The 16,533-nt window shown below is 39.9% G+C and overlaps 1 protein-coding gene and 1 long non-coding RNA gene across 13 annotated transcripts in view; one reads left to right on the top strand and one right to left on the bottom strand.

Moving 5' to 3' along the window:
* Positions 1 to 973: 973 nt before the first annotated feature.
* hdac7a (histone deacetylase 7a) overlaps positions 974 to 16,533 on the bottom strand; it is a 103,023-nt gene continuing 87,463 nt past the window's right edge. For 3 of the 10 annotated variants that reach the window (XM_049486494.1, XM_049486498.1, XM_049486493.1), the window contains 12 exons: positions 16,477 to 16,533; positions 15,825 to 15,880; positions 12,862 to 12,949; positions 11,872 to 11,991; positions 11,407 to 11,504; positions 9,316 to 9,434; positions 8,725 to 8,858; positions 7,342 to 7,423; positions 6,975 to 7,110; positions 3,044 to 6,366; positions 2,809 to 2,902; positions 974 to 2,714 (listed from right to left, as the gene is read on the bottom strand). The exon at positions 16,477 to 16,533 is cut by the window's right edge and continues 51 nt beyond it. In XM_049486494.1, the coding sequence (XP_049342451.1) occupies positions 6,333 to 6,366; positions 6,975 to 7,110; positions 7,342 to 7,423; positions 8,725 to 8,858; positions 9,316 to 9,434; positions 11,407 to 11,504; positions 11,872 to 11,991; positions 12,862 to 12,949; positions 15,825 to 15,880; positions 16,477 to 16,533 (924 nt within the window). In that variant the 3' untranslated portion in view covers positions 974 to 2,714; positions 2,809 to 2,902; positions 3,044 to 6,332. Of the gene's footprint in view, positions 2,762 to 2,808; positions 2,903 to 2,996; positions 6,367 to 6,974; positions 7,111 to 7,341; positions 7,424 to 8,724; positions 8,859 to 9,315; positions 9,435 to 11,406; positions 11,505 to 11,871; positions 11,992 to 12,861; positions 12,950 to 15,824; positions 15,881 to 16,476 lie in introns of all 10 variants that reach the window. The other 7 variants (XM_049486500.1, XM_049486501.1, XM_049486495.1 and 4 more) reach the window with 7 other exon arrangements.
* Positions 2,366 to 3,143, top strand: LOC125806766 (uncharacterized). Of its 3 annotated transcripts, XR_007441605.1 has the most exons (6): positions 2,366 to 2,441; positions 2,489 to 2,547; positions 2,595 to 2,641; positions 2,736 to 2,829; positions 2,971 to 3,052; positions 3,100 to 3,143. It is a non-coding gene; the product is annotated as an uncharacterized LOC125806766 (long non-coding RNA). The 3 variants fall into 3 exon arrangements; XR_007441606.1 differs by having other exon boundaries at positions 2,536 to 2,641; XR_007441604.1 differs by lacking the exon at positions 2,595 to 2,641 and having other exon boundaries at positions 2,489 to 2,582; positions 2,771 to 2,829.

The raw sequence follows: 16,533 nt of genomic DNA, 5'->3' as shown, positions 1-16,533 counted from the left end.
CTCGCCTCACTCTCGCGTTCACTTACTTACAGCAAGGTGTGTTTACAGTGTCACCTTATATTAAATCATCTCATATCATGTCTAAATATGCAATATTATTATTTTTTTATGTTTTTCTTATTGGAAGACATTCTTACAAATTAGACCTTCCTACACTGAAGATATTTTTATCCACACTTAAAAATAAAGGTGCTGGAAATGATTTCAATCATTCAAGCATATTTTAGCAGTTATTCTAATCATAAATTTACCTCAGCAGTGCTATTCTAATGAATTCACCTCGACCTTTCTAATTACACATTTACCTCAGTAGTGTGATTTTAATCATAAATTTACCTCAGCAGTGCTATTCCAATCATAAATTTACTTCAGTAGTGTTATTCTATTTATACATTTACCTCAGCAGTCCTTTTCTATTCATACATTTACCCAATCAGAGCTTTTCTAATCATATATTAATCTCAGTATTGCTATTCTAATCATACATTTACTTCAGTAGTGCTATTCTACTTATACATTTACCTCAGCATTGCTATTCTAATCAAACATTTACCTCAGCAATGCTATTCTAATCACAAATGTATCTTGGCAGTGCTATTCTAATAAATTTACCTACGCAGTGCTATTCTAATGACAAATTTACCTTAGCAATGCTATTCTAACCATACATTCACCTAAGCAATGCTTTTCTAATTACACATTTAGCTCAGTAATGCTATTCTACTTACACATTCACCTCAGCAATGTTATTCTAATTACACATTTACCTGACAATGCTGTTCTAATTACAAATGTACCGCAGTAATGCTGTTCTAACTACACATTTCAATCAGGAGTGCTATTCTAATCATACATTTACCTCATCAATGCTGTTCTTATAAATAATTTACCTCAGTGTGACATAAGCTTTATGTTTTAAGAATCTCTGTGCATTTCCACACAACAATGACAGGAAATAAATGAACACAAACTGTTTCAGGCAAACAAAATGCTTCTTTTTTAATCAAGACGAGAGAAAAAGAGAGAAAGAAAGAAAGAAAGGTACAAAATAGACATTCTTTTCTATACAAGAATACGAGCAGAGTAATAAACACTAGTAAAGTTAAGTACACTGGAAAAAGGGCTTCGCCGCTCTGTGATACTCGAGTCCAGTTAGTGGGTGAAGCTCTGCTTTTGGTCGTAAGTGAATATTTATTTATTTACACGTTGGGTTTTAAGGCGAAATTCGGAGAGAATAAAACACAGAAAAGTGATTAAGACGTTTGAGGCTCGGCGGCCCACGAGTCTTTAGTCCTACAGGAGCGCTAAATAAATCATAACTACGGAAATCACGTAAACGATAGCGTAAAAGCACGAGTACACACTTCAGGAGGTATACCAAACAGTACATCTGCACAAAGCTATCATAAAAACACATCACACCCCAGCGCCCCCTAGTGAGCAGGAGTGTAGAAGCTAGCTACAGTCCAACTGTCCGGGTCAGTGGTGCTAAATTCAGGCCTCGGCGTGACTGAGTGTGAGACGTTTACGTGTTATTTATTACGAAATCTTTAGAGACGTTCTGACGGAGGTTCTGAACAGCGAAACTCAAATAAGACGAGAAATTTGGTGTAAATGTTACCTGTAGGCAGGTAAATAATACAGGTAAAGTGGGAAACGCTAGCTTAAAGGCACATTTCCATCTGATTCAGTCATTAGAATACAGCTTAGACTGTAGTTTAATGAACAGCCTTTAATTGGTCAGTCTAAGCCCCACCCACAAATGCTTCTCTACCTTCATAACGTCATTATGCTGTTTAATTTTATAAATAGACAGTAAAACACTGGCTTCTGTTCCGAATATGGTATGGTAGCGATGCGTAACCTATATCAAACAAGTTTCGTAGCCTGCATGCTAATGTTGCAGTAGCGATGTGCATGCAGTAACCATGGCAACTAGAAGGAATAGCGGGGTTCACTCCTAAAGACATGATTGTAACAGTGTCTGAAGTAACAGGAGATTCATCTGTATGGTACTGAAAGCTGTCGCTAAGACATCGCTAGTCAGATTTAGCATACGTAAAAGCTGCTGGAATGGGAGCCCCAGTTTTGATGGATGAGTTTAAAAGTATCCCACTTTACCTGAATCCACGAGAAACAGAAAAATACGCAGAGTTTACAAACGCTAACAAGCGGCGCGTCCAATCAACCAACTCATATTAACTAGAACACAGTCCGCAGTTCTCCTGGGCTAACGCTAACGCTAAAAACCCAGAGTCGTCATCACCCAATACAAGGCCACGCCCACAGAGACGATAGCAGTCAGAATTATGTAAATTAAGTCACGCATGTTTATAGTGGTTTGGTTAAAGGTAACAAGACAAAGAGCGAAGGCTAACGAGTTTCAGGTGTGCGGTGTTTGGTCAGGTGTGCGGTACTGAGCGCTGGAATACCTGTGGGAGGTGTTTGGTCAGATGTGCAGTACTGAGCACTGGAACACCTGTGGGAGGTGTTTGGTCAGGTGTGCGGTACTGAGCACTGGAATACCTGTGGGAGGTGTTTGGTCAGGTGTGCGGTACTGAGCGCTGGAATACCTGTGGGAGGTGTTAGGTCAGGTGTGCAGTACTGAGCGCTGGAACACCTGTGGGAGGTGTTTGGTCAGGTGTGCGGTACTGAACGCTGGAATACCTGTGGGAGGTGTTTGGTCAGATGTGCGGTACTGAGCGCTGGAACACCTGTGGGAGGTGTTTGGCCAGGTGTGCGGTACTGAGCGCTGGAATACCTATAGTAGGTGTTTGGTCAAGTGTGCGGTACTGAGCGCTGGAACACCTATAGGAGGTGTTTGGTCAGGTGTGCGGTACTGAGCGCTGGAACATCTATAGGAGGTGTTTGGTTAGGTGTGCGGTACTGAGCGCTGGAATACCTATAGTAGGTGTTTGGTCAAGTGTGCGGTACTGAGCGCTGGAACATCTATAGGAGGTGTTTGGTTAGGTGTGCGGTACTGAGCGCTGGAATACTTGTGGAAGGTGTTTGGTCAAGTGTGCGGTACTAAGCACTGGAACACCTGTGGGAGGTGTTTGGTCAAGTGTGCGGTACTAAGCACTGGAACACCTGTGGGAGGTGTTTGGTCAGGTGTGCGGTACTGAGCGCTGGAACACCTGTAGGAAAGCAAGAAGGGGGCGTGGCTAAACGGCATATACCAATATATACTAATATTTATATATATGAAATATAAAAAGTACATTTCAAATTTTACTTCTGTAAACTGTTACATACTTTAATTGTTAAAATCATATATATAATTTCAAGCTTTTAAAAATATATTTTTAAATATTTAAACTAACCATCCTAAAATAAAGTAATCAGGTGGGTCCAAACTTTTACCTGCTGCTGTACTGGAGTTTAGCCCCGCCCACAGGTTTATTATACAGCTTTTGGAAATGTTTGGGAAGTTGTCGGAGTTTTGGTAGAGTAGTAGAGTATACAGTATCCGGTTCAGTGCAGTGATTCCAGTTCTGGCGAACTGGACGATACAAAGTGATTACCTTAAAGTACGACATCAGAAACGCTAAGCGCTAAAGGCTAACGCACATCCACACCATAACAATAAACTCCGCCCACATATTAAAGCCAGGGTCAGGGGAGAAAATCTAATTTACACAGTTTCCCTCACGGCTATTCCAAACATTACAGAAATCTTACGTTAGCATCATGCTAACTGCTAATGCACTGCTAACTAGCTACATTGGCTTCATAGCGTCTGTGCTAAAATGAAGAAAAAAAGGACCAAACATTTGTACAACTTAAAAATCATCTTAAATCTTGTGTAAATTTCTAATATTTCCCAACGTTTTCAGACTGTCGTTAGTAAATTATAAAATGATTTAACTTTAATACGTTTTTAAATACATTTATTTGATAGAAGTTTTTATCTATTTAATTGTAACACATTCTTTGGTTTGATCTTAAAGCTAGTAATATATCTGTAAATAAGGTAAATAATAATCTCAGAATGAGAATAATTCAGTATTTAAACAGGGTTTAAGATGATTTCAGTTCAGTACTGCAGAGTAAATGTAAGGTAAAGTGTAGGAAACTGTGTTTATTTGATTTTCTGCTGAACTTTTTGTTATAAAAACGAAATAAAAGTGTCATCAGATCAACACGACTCGTCAATAAACACTCAACATCTATAAAACTCAGAGCCGGACAGAACAGTGGCGAATCCACAGGTTCAAACACTGGAATTTCCTGAATAAAACAATCAAACGACAATAAAAGACAAGTTAAGACATTTTGGGGACGTACGATAATTCGTACTCTAAGATTGAAGAGCTCCTGCTGAGCGACAGGTCCACAGTTCAATGGAAATATTTGGTCAAGTGCAAAAATCCTGATCTGAAGTAAAACTGAGAAAAGTAGAGAAAGATTAAAGACTGGAGACTCAGATACTGAGATAATGTTTAACCCTCATAATCTATTTCAATTTAATATGAATTTTACTTTTATTTCAGCTTTAGAATTACAGGACTTTGGATTGATGTACATTCATATTTTGTACTTGCTGTAGTTTGGAGATAAAAACAAGATTTTAATTGAATAGAAATTTGATTAATTGTGAAATTACTCAAAACTTTTTCTTATTTTTTTTTACAGAATATAAGGGTTAATCTGCTCAGCCTCTGTTTATTTTCTATATTAGGTATTGTGAGGAGATGTAAAGCCCCCCGGTCAGTGATAACTCTACAGTGGTCCCAGATTAGATTAGAGTGAAGTTAAGTAAAACAGAGTAGAGTAAGACTAGAGTAACTCAGGGTTACTGCATGATGTTCATGAACTAAAGCTGAGTACAGGCTGAGTGTGGGTGTGTGTACAGTAAAGCTGTATATCAGCAACAATAAGGCTTAAAGGCTTACTCCTCTACGTAAAGTCTACACAAAGTCTACGTAAAGTCTACGCCAAGTCTACGCCAAGTCTACACAAAGTCTACATAGAGTCTACGCAAAGTCTTCGCAGAGTCTATGCAAAATTTATGATAAGTCTACGCAAAGTCTACGTCAAGTCTACACAGACTCTACGTCAAGTCTACATAGAGTCTACGTCAAGTCTATGCAGAGTCTACGCCAAGTCTACGTCAAGTCTACGCAGAGTCTACGCAGAGTCTACGCCAAGTCTACGCAGAGTCTACGTAGAGTCTATGTTAGTCTACATTAAATGTAAGCAAAGTCTGTTAAATCTACACCAAGTCTACGCAGTCTAAATGTAGTCTGTGCTAGTGAATTTTATACTGCATTGTTCCGTTGGGATTACGATGCTCAGTAGTTGAGGTCTGAGTCGCTGTGATGCATCGTAACAATTCTGGATAGTTACGCATCAGGCTACGTGGCGTAGATTCTACGCAAAAAAGTAAACTGGCCTTAACACACAAACACACACTCTTCCTGCAACTCGTAAATGTGCACAGGCTGTTGCTAAACTTGCAAAAGAAAGTTTCTCGCTTTGCTTTTTCGCTTTGCTTCATTAAAAAAACGTAAATAACCGTTTTTTTCCCCGAGGTCTGGAATCATTAAAAACATGTGTCATGGTTCACATTATGGAATGCACAGTGCAAAACAAAAACGTTAGTCCAGGTCATCCTTCTTTTTCTTCTTTAGTGGTTAACTTCGTGGACTGACGAAGTGACATCATCATCCTCGTAGAGACAGGAAAAAAAACAGAGTACGAGAAAAAGAGCGAGGTGAAGAGTGGTTGCCAGGTGGTACAAAAATCCCCTCGCTGAGTAAAACAGTCTGACCAGGATGAGTTAAACGAGTTAAACGAGTTCGGAGAGCAAAACTGAGCCATGTTTTCTCCATGAATGAGTTCCTCGGTTCCTCAGCTCCTCGTTTCCGTTAAAAGTAGACGTTCATTCCGTAAGGCACGCGAGAATATAAAAAACGGAGTAACAGCCCGGGAATGCCACGGTTTTGGTTCAGTTCTGGTCCGATTTGCAGTAAAAACAAGAAAAAACATCAAATAATGTAAAAACGAGGTGAACGGCGTCTAGGCAGCAGCTCAGTGTCTTTATCCTTCACCTGCTGACGTGTCAGTGTACGATTTCGGGATCTTCCGAAGTTTTCCGGTTAGCTTAACCACGCCGCTCTACTGGCGTGGTGTCAATAATACCGAGGAGGAAGTAGCATAGGAGTAAAACAGGAAGTGATGTCACTGCAGCCCCTCCCGTCGAAGGCACTGCTGGTCGTAAGGCAGCGAGAGATGGAGGTTGACTCTCTCGCAGTCATGTGACATGGAGCTCCATTGTGATTGGAGATATCAACTGTTTGGAGGGAATGTGGGTGTGGCCTGTTCACGGCCTACTGGTCATGCTCCATTGGCTCATCAGGGAGGCTGAAAAAAAAAAACAGAGGGAGAGAGAGAGAGGTAGGATGAGATACCCCCATGTGCTTTATTACTGGACACATTATTAGAAACACCTGATATAACAGATGGACAGACTTTCTCCTTCAGGATTTTCTGGTGAACAGCAAGTTTTACCCAGCAGCTCCAGACCATCATCACACACACACTACCACCACCATGTTTTACATCGATCAGTATGATGATCTTTTTCTGAAATGATGTGTTTTATAGCTTTACGCCAGATATGATGGGACACACAACTTCCAAAAAGTTCAAAGAATATTTACCCAAATATTTACCCTCTTATAAACGGCTCTCAGAAGCTATTTTAGGATAGTGTGAAGATAGGTGAGAGAGAGCTGACTGCTAGATATACTCTACAACACACTGAAGGACTTTTATTTTGCCTAGTCTGCAGATGTTGAGGGTGGAGCATGAAGAAGAACCCGGGACTGATACAGGCTGGAACCGTAACCGTGATCTTCAGCTACGAATACGGGTTCTGTTTTGTTAGGTTGAGTATCTTTACAGTAGTGCGAGCGCTGGCCACTTTATTAGGAACCCCTGCCTATAGCTGTATTGATTAGTATGATCACCTCTTATTGGTCAGAACTCCTACAGATAGAGAGGCTAAAGCCTTCACTGCCGTCTCCTCACAGTCTCCCGCCGGAGCGCCGAGAAACGCCGAGCCCACCGAGCCCACCATCGCCTTCACACTGGACCAGTACTGACCTGAGAGAGAGAGAGAGAGACAGAGACAGAGAGAGAGAGAGAGAGATGAAGGGATGAAGACCACACAGTGCATCCTCTTCACTCAGAATTATGGGAATATTTATGCAGAACCGTACAGAGAAACATAATAACCATCATGATTATAATTAATTACCAAACATTAAACAAACCTGCACCACCGGGATTTACCATAATTACAGTCAGACCCGGGAGAAAGAGAGAGAGACTCACTCTGTATCTGCAGAACTCTCTGTAGTGACAGAACCGCATTATCGTTGGGTTTCTGCAGGAGAACCTCTTCTGGAAACGGATCCTGAAACAGAGAAAGTTACACTGTAAACATAAAATGTTACAGTATTTTAATAATCAAGTCAAGTCAAGTCAAGTAGTTTTATTGTCAATGCTGCATATGTACAGGACATACAGAGAATTGAAATTACGTTACTCTCCTTCCCAATTTTACAGCAAGTACAGATAATGGATAATAAAGAAAAATAAAGAAAAAGGGGAGACACTATGTGTACAATACAGCAGCAGGGACACAGACATACATGAGACAGAACAAGGTGCAGTAGTGGTGGGGGTGAAATAGATATATAAATAGAAATAAAAAGAGATAAATATATAATCTAAATCTAAATGAGTGGGAGACACTATATGTACAATACAACAAAACACAATAGACATTTGTGAGACAGAAGATAATAGTGCAATATTAATGGTGATTAAGATCAAGTGACAATATAAATAGAACCCGTATAACAGTAGTGCAATGTTGTATCTAGCTTAAGGCTGGTAAAGTTCTTAAAGTTCCCAGTTCTTGGGGAATTAAAGTGCGTATTGACAGTGCAGCGTAACAGTAGTGCAGGTATTGGGTGTGTAGTGCAGGTCCTTTTACAAAAGTTACAGTACTGTGTGTGTTCTAGTGCAGAGTTTCAGTACTGTGTTGGTGGGAGGATGTGGGGTCAGGATGATGAGAGTGTGTGTGCTGTGGGCAGGATCACTTCAACCATACAACAAATATTTGCTTACTGAAATGTTTATTCTGTCATAGTGGAATATGTTAACTTAACAAAAGAAAAGAGATAAACAATACAGTTTCTGACACCGATGGAGTTAAAAAAATACTGTTATTAACTCTGTTTATTAATGGTGTAGGATGAACAAGAGAGTGGTGGTTCTATGCTATTCCAAGTGGTTGCTAGGTGGCTGCAACTTTGTTCATGGTGGTTACTAGGTGGTTGCTATGGTTACAACAACAATTGTTGTTTTGGTGTTGCAAGTGTACTAGTATTATATACAAATAAGGTTCTTCAAGGGTTGTTTTGTTAATGCAACCTATCTAATGAAATAGATGAAATCTGTAAACTTTATTGTTTCTTTACATGATGTTCTATTGGTTCTTTATATCACCAAAAGAGGTTCCACCATCATTGTAGACTTTTATGTGTTTCTGTGTAGTACTGCTCTAGTGTACAGGGTGCTCGGGTACCCTGAAAGCTTCTTATTAATACAGAACCTTTTTTACATGTAAAATATGTAAAAAACTATGTACAACAATAACCAGTACAGTAAAGATGTTCTGATGAATCTAGAACGGTTCTAATGTTCTACCTCCACTCCCAGGAGAGCGCTGACGCAGGCCTCTGATGCATCACAGATTGCGGTGAGGTCGTGACCTCCTTCCAGCGCCAAAACCACACGTCCCCCAGCCAACACCATCAGCTGCCGGGTCAGGAACCCAAAACCTGCCGAGACACGCCCACGTTACTCCAGCAGCCAATCACAGCCCAGCAAACAACCCACCTATCACAACATAGTACCTGTAACACGAGCAGTGTTTCTAATAAAGTGGCCACTAGTGAGTGGAAGCACTAGTTACAGTAGGTGTTTCCAATAAAGTAGCCACTACTGAGTAGAAACACAAGTTATACAAGGTGTTTCCAATAAAATGGCCACTAGTGAGTAGAAGGTGAAAGTTGATGTTTCCAATAAAGTGACCACCAGTGTGTGGAAGATGAAACTGTGTGTTTCCAATAAAGTGGGCACAAGTGAGTGGAAGCACAAGTAATAGTAGGTGTTTCTGATGAAGTGGCCAGTGTGCAGAAGGTGAGTGTGGGTGTTTCTGATAAAGTGGCCAGTGTGCAGAAGCTGAAGGTGGGTGTTTCTGATAAAGTGGCCAGTGAGTGTATAATGATGACGTACATTTGGCCGTGACTTTGTATCCTCCTAACGGTGCTGGATGTCCCTCGGCTGCATCAAATCCAGATGAGACCAGAACCACATCTGGAGAAAACTCCCGAGCGATCGGCATCACCACCGTCCTACACACACACACAGACACAAACACACACACACACACAAACACACAAAACACGCAACATTACTAAAACAGGGGTAAAAATGTGATTTAATGGTTGTGGAGACGTTTCGGTAACAGTGTTGTTTAGCAACAATAAGAGAAAAATAAATAACACACCCAAAACTCAGCATACAGTTCTGTCTCAGGCAGAAATGTAAATGATTACAGGTGTGGTCTGATTAAAAAAAAGGCCTCCACCACTAACCTTTAAAAAGCTCTTAGAAGTTACTGCTGGGTAGTGTACCTCCTGGTGAGAGATTGTTGATGCTAGACACGCCTCTATCATTCTTTCAAATACTTCTTTGCTCATTTTTGTCTGTAATTGTATCGTCTTTAGCAACAAATTCAGGTTTGGTTTGGGATCTGATAATGTTCAGGTTTGACTCTGGAGGTTACTGTCTTTGTCCTGGACTGAAGAGTTCACACTGTAAACTGCTGGAGTGATTAATGATCTGAGGAGCATCTCATACAGTGAGAGTCGGTCACTCCTAGTAGTGATAGGAGGAACATTGCTAACAGTGATCTCAGTGATCTGTGCAGAACATTCTGCAGATCCATGTGTTGCTGCTTTCTCTCCTGCAGAACTTCCAGCTGATAGCAGCAGCATTTTTCAGCAGGATAATGTTCACCCACACACAGCAAGGGTTTCCCAGGAACACAGTCTCCACCAGGTTGCAGCACTTCCTCCTCCTGCAGATCTCCAGATTTCAGCTTCAGCTTCAGCTTCAACCTACGAGTGTAGAGCTACAGGATCTTCAGGCCCAGCTGTAGCAACATCTGTGGGTAAATGTGCTGCAGGATCCATACAGAACCTGTAGAACCTCCGAACCCAACCCTCTCAATCTCGTCTTATATCCAGCATAGAGGAACCAACAGTTCCTTTCAGTTACAGAATAGTTTTTATCCTTTCACTCTAATATTTGAATCATCAAATCCTTATAGTGGTATATTTTTCATCTCTATCTTTTTCTGTTTTTGAGCACTCTCTTTTTTCATTCTCCCATCCTAACTTCTCTCTCTCTTTTTCTCTCTCTCTCTTTTTCTCTCTCTCCAGCTCATCACTTGGAGATGAAAGCCGCCGCAGGCTGCTGGTTCTCGTTAGGATTTTGTCACTCGGCTCACGTCACTGACAGCACGCCATCTGGGAGCCATTCACTCTAATTACCCACAATCCCCCACTTCACCCTCAACCTCCCTCACCGTGCAACCCACCCCACCTCCCTCCAGACCAATAAACTACCCACCATCCCCTGCAGAGAGAGAGAGACAGAAGGAAGGAAAGCATAGCATGGACGAGAAACACAGAGAGAGAGAGAGAAAGAGAAAGAGAGAGAAAAAGTAAGAAAGAAGGAATGCATAGAAAGAGATAGACAGAATGGGCGAGAGACAGAGAGAGACGGACATAGAGAAAAACTATTCATTAGTGATCAGTAAACGGAAGAGAGGAAGAGGTTGATGAGGAAACTGAGGTATAGATGTGAACACATGAAAGGTCTAGAACCCAGAAAGCGCTGGGTCTGCATTAGAGCCCACCCAGTCTGGTGGGTTTGGGTCGGAGCTGAAGTAGCGTTCCTCTGAAACACTGAGCGCTTTATTGAAACCACCCACCGGGGGCAATTAGATGGCATGTGGAAGTGGCAGTGCGAGAGCTGCCCCGAAACAAAAGAGAAAGCTGGGAATGATTTTGCTCTCGCCGAGCTTTCGCCGTGGGTCTAAACTCCGGCAGGACGTCCAGCTGAGTTCAAAACATCCAGAACTGAGCGGCCAGAACACAATCGGGAATCAATCGATCCCACAAACACGCACCCCTGTTAGTGCTCGGTTCTGTGTTTGGAGAACATTAGAACATCACTGGGTTCTTTAATATAAACCATAGCCTGGCCAGCAGGGTCTTCACACTACCTGCACGTTATTAGATTACATCACTGTCTCACCTGAAGGCAGCCAGGTACTCAGCATCACCCATGGGGGGCTCCAGACCTCCAGTCCACGCCACGTTCACATTAAACCCCTCACCAGCACCAGAACCCACCTGAGAAACACAAACAGAGAAACATAAACCAGCTGCTGATCATCTACTACAGATCTACTGAAGAACAACAGAAAACCTGCAAAGATCTAAGGATGATCTACTGAAGGTCTAAGATCATTTGAAGATTGTTGGAAATCTACTGAAGTTTTATTAAAGATCTATAGGATCTTTTTGGAAGATGAACTAAAACTTTACTAAAGAGCTACTGAAAGCTTACTAAAGCTTGTCTAAAGATCTACTGATAACTTACTGAAGATCTCCTAAAGATCTGCTGTGGATCTACTGACTTGCTGAAACTCTCCTAACCCTTACTAAAGATCTACAGATAATATGAAGTATTTCTGAGATATTGTGAATCAAGTCTGACCTCGGTTGGTCCCCCACTCCCGGGGAAGAAGTTGCCGTTATCATAACGGTGGAGGGAGATGTACAGCACACTGGGGTCGTTGTAAAAGATCTCCTGGGTGCCGTTCCCGTGATGGACGTCCTGCGAGATTATAGAAGTTAGGATCAATTACAGATTTTAAATAAACTGAATATATGTTTATGGATGCAGATAGCTGGTGCTCTCCCATGTGTATGTGATGCAAAAATTACATACTGTTTATAGTTTTGTCTGAGGCAGAAAAAATGCAGTTACAGTAAGTATATGCATTTATATTAAATATACATATTTTTACATTAGACTTTTCAACGTAATGTTTATTGAAAGATTTTGAGTTAAAGAGGAGGAGAAAATAGGATCAGTTTGGTTATAAAAACTCCACCAGTTAAAATAGTTCCATTCCTGCTCTGTTTGTAGCTGCACTGTTTGGTTTGTAAGTGCTGCATCGTTGCTAGGTTACCTGTATGTGGGCAGAGTAATACATATAGAGCTTCGGTTACAGTGCATTACCGACTGATAATGTTTCTCATAGAACGCCTCTCAGCCAATCACATTGCAGGGGAAAAACTAACTGTGGTAAAATTGTAGATTAATTGCAAATCTTTTAAGTTTTAGGCTAATAGTAGAGTTAGGACTGGGTTTTTATGGTTGATTAAATGTTAGGATTAAGTTTAGTATTAGAGTTTGGTCTAATAGAGAATCATTTACATTCAGTAAATTCAGAGTTCAGATGATTTTAATAGATATTTAGTTGAATATTAGTTGAGCATCTATGGGGCATCCTTAATGAAACATCCAAGAAAAGTGATACAATTAAACTAGTTCTCTTTTAGTTTAAAGAAAGACCACATGGTTCAACCAAAATTAGTGAGCAAAAGAAAACATCTGAATGACTGCTGGGAATTTTATACTGGTTAATAAAGTGAAGTGAGGGTGAGCTGCACTGGGAACCAGTGTGGTGGATTTTCTCACCCAGTCGACAATCAGGATCTTAGTGACGCTCAGCTTCTGCTGGAGCTGCTTAGCAGCGATCGCCACCGAGTTAAAGAAACAGAACCCCCTGAAAAAGAGAGAGAGAACGAGAGAGGGAGAGAGAGACAGAGAGAGAGAGAGAGAGAGAGAGAGAGGGAGAGAGAGAGAGAGAGAGAGAGGGAGAGATCTTGTGGTCAATCTGACAAATATATTACAGCAGTAAAACTCAGTACACACAGAACGAGAAATAACACACCATCTATATAAATAGATATTTCTGTTTTTCTCTTTTTCCGTACTATTAATCTGACAGTTGTTATTTTTACTGTGCAATAATTCTATGATAAACGGACCAATAGGATTCCTTCTTCTGTAATGTTGGATTTTTGGAACACTATCCTACAGTATATTTCCAGAATTTTACGGATTTTACACTTTTCCTGAAATAAAACTGAAAAATAAGCACAAAATATAAAATTATATTTTTGCTCTGTGTTTAATATTAAAGCTGCTTGTAATGTTAAATGGAGCTGCTAAATTAAACTTTTGTTGAGTTTGGTTTCATACAGGTTTTATTATGATTATGTGGTTTTGACTCCCACAAAAATGTATATGTACAAAAAAAAGTTTTTTTTAGTCACATATTTGAAAGCTCTATATGGTGTTGTTTGTAACTATTTTTTATTTTTTGTAACACATTTATAAATAAAAAAAGTTTATTTTTTTTCTTTTGTTAGTTATTTATAATTATAAGTGAGAATCGCGCATATGTTTGAAGAATATTGAGATTTCATTTTTTTGTGTAATATTTCTCAGTCCTTCTCAGTTGGTGTAGATTTGCATTAGCTGTGCATTTAGTGCAGATGGTCCTGTTTTTTTTACATATTGTCTTTTATTTTGCATATTTTACAAATGATCAAATACAAAGTTCAGTTTATAAATATAATTTAATAGATATTAAACCAGGAGTCTGAGCATTACTAATGTTTACCTGCTCTGGATCAGGAGAGAGAAGCTGTTCATAGCATTAGCTTAGTATTAGCTTAGCATGCAGGAAGGCTAACACTATTTTTCTGACTGAAAGCCTAATAATCACACTTTTAATATTTACTCAATATTTACAGTATTTTCTGTGGTGTCTGAGCTAACGGAAAATGTTTTAGAAAGTTTAGTAACGTTGCAAAAATGTTTCAGGAATGTTTTGAAAATGTGTGATGTAATAACAGTTTGAATGACAACATTATTATAACATTTCTTAAGTAACTTAACATTTTCAAAAAGACAAATACTAACATTAAAACACATTAATTAAATATGTGATGTTCACAAAACATTTTATAAACTATTTATTAGAATTATTAACAGGGTGTTAGTTCTGGAGACACTGGCTAAGTTAATTAGCTTAGCTAACATTAGCTTTACCTCAGCTAGTTCAGCTACAGACACAGAGTAACTGACCCGAGTACTGACATAAAACCTTGTATCTCTCAAGTCCAGTTTTTGGTTCTGGAGGGACGGAAAAGGTAAATGTGACCCGGTTCTGCTGTGTTTAGACTCATAGCCAGCTAGCTAACTAGCTAACTAGGCTTAGGTAATATAACCAACGCTAGCTAGCTAACAGGCTAATAACCACAGCCTTTTTCAATTAACTGAGCCTGAAATTTCTCAAATTTATGAGATAAATCCTTGTATCTCAGAGTCTGGAGTCCAGTTTCTGGTTCTGGAGTGACAGAAAGGATGAATGTGTGTTTGGACTCACAGCCAGAGAGCTAACTAGCTAGCCTTGCTTAGATAATGTAACTAAAGCTAGCTAACAGGCTAATCACCACAGCAGCCCTGAGAGTATTTCAGTGAACTGAGGCTGAAATTTCTCACAATTTGAAGATAAATCCTCGTATCTGACGGCTCACAGGCGAGTAAAAGCGTTTAGGAGATTTTTTTAGCTGTTCTGAGGAACTTTTTTCAGACTGGATCATCCAGATTTAATCCTATCTCATTTTTTAAACTGTTAGCATGTCGCTAATCTCACAAATACACTGAGCCTGTGTGTTTTCCACACCCAATCATACTGGAGTTTATATATATATATATATATATACAGCTCTGTAACAAAATGAAGAGAGCACTTCAGTTTCTGAATCAGTTTCTCTGATTTTACTATTTATAGGTTTATGTTTGAGTAAAATGAACATTGATGTTTTATTCTATAAACTACAGACAACATTTCTCCCAAATTCCAAATAAAAATATTCTCATTTAGAGCATTTATTTACAGAAAATGAGAAATGACAGAAATAACAAAAAAGATGCAGAGCTTTCAGACCTCAAATAATGCAAAGAAAACAAGTTCATATTCATAAAGTTTTAAGAGTTCAGAAATAATCAATATTTGGTGGAATAATCCTGGTTTTTAATCACAGTTTTAATTTCATGCATCTTGGCATCATGTTCTCCTCCACCAGTCTTACACACTGCTTTTGGATAACTTTATGCTGCTTTACTCCTGGTGCAAAAAATTATCTTCCTCTTGATTAGATTCCAGAGGTTTTTAATTTGGTAAAATCAACTTATATATATAAGTAAATATAATATATATATATATATATATATATATATTATAAATTACTATTATCTATACGTTTAGACAGTTTCTAAACCATCTCTATACAGAGAGAGAAGGAATGAGAGCAGGATGTGTTGAAGTGTGTGTACAATGTGGGTGTTAGTGTGTGTAACAGTGAATGTGTGTGTGTGTGTGTGTGTGTGTGTGAGAGGAATTTGCAAAGCAGCAGCTCCAGTACGTTAATAACAGCATCATAAATCAGCTTTTATAACATCCAACCTTCATTATCAACCCACACACACACACACACACACACACACACACACACACACACACAAACACACACACAAATATACACACACACACGCACGCACGCACGCACGCACAGAGTGTCACTTACATTGGGTTAGAGGGGTCTGCGTGATGTCCTGGTGGTCTCACCACAGCAAAACCGTTCTAAAGCAAAGAAAACAGTGTGTTATTAACCTGCTACACACACACACACACACAGTGTAACACACACACACACACACACACACACACACACACACTATTCTATAGTGATCTGTAGGCAAGCCGTAAACCTACAGCTTGATTTAGGGTGTGGCAGTGTGTCTTTGCTATCATAACGACGGGAAAAGTAAACCTTGTGCGGCTCGAAACGCACAAAAAGTCATGTACTAATTCTCTTAATTAATGATGGGTGTGGTTCATTTTGAGCGTAACGTTAAATAATAAACCAATCAGAGTGTCTCTTTAAGAGCCCATCATTCTCTTTAAGAGTAGATCAGGTGAGCTCTGTCTTTGGTGGATTGCTATTGTAACGGTGCAGCTACCTGGACGTGTCCAACAAACTCTTCTCAGCAGAGGAAACTGAGCTGCTGGTTGACGCTGTGAAGGAGCTCCAGCAGCTCATTTACGGGAACAGCAATGTTATTTTATTTACTATTCTGTTTATTGTTGATAAGCTCCGCCCATTCAGCCTACAGCAGTTTAGCCCCGCCCCCTCATGCTGGGAGGGGGAGGGGTGTGGTTATGAGTGTAGAACACACCTTCAGTTCTCCTTTAGCCACTCTGAAGGCCAGCTCGGTCACGCTGCCCGCCGCCAT

Source organism: Astyanax mexicanus, chromosome 13 (genome assembly GCF_023375975.1).
Source record: "Astyanax mexicanus isolate ESR-SI-001 chromosome 13, AstMex3_surface, whole genome shotgun sequence".
Lineage (NCBI taxonomy): Eukaryota > Metazoa > Chordata > Actinopteri > Characiformes > Acestrorhamphidae > Astyanax > Astyanax mexicanus.
The sequence above is the reverse complement of the archived record's forward strand: the minus strand, read 5'-3'. Positions and strand labels throughout refer to the sequence as shown.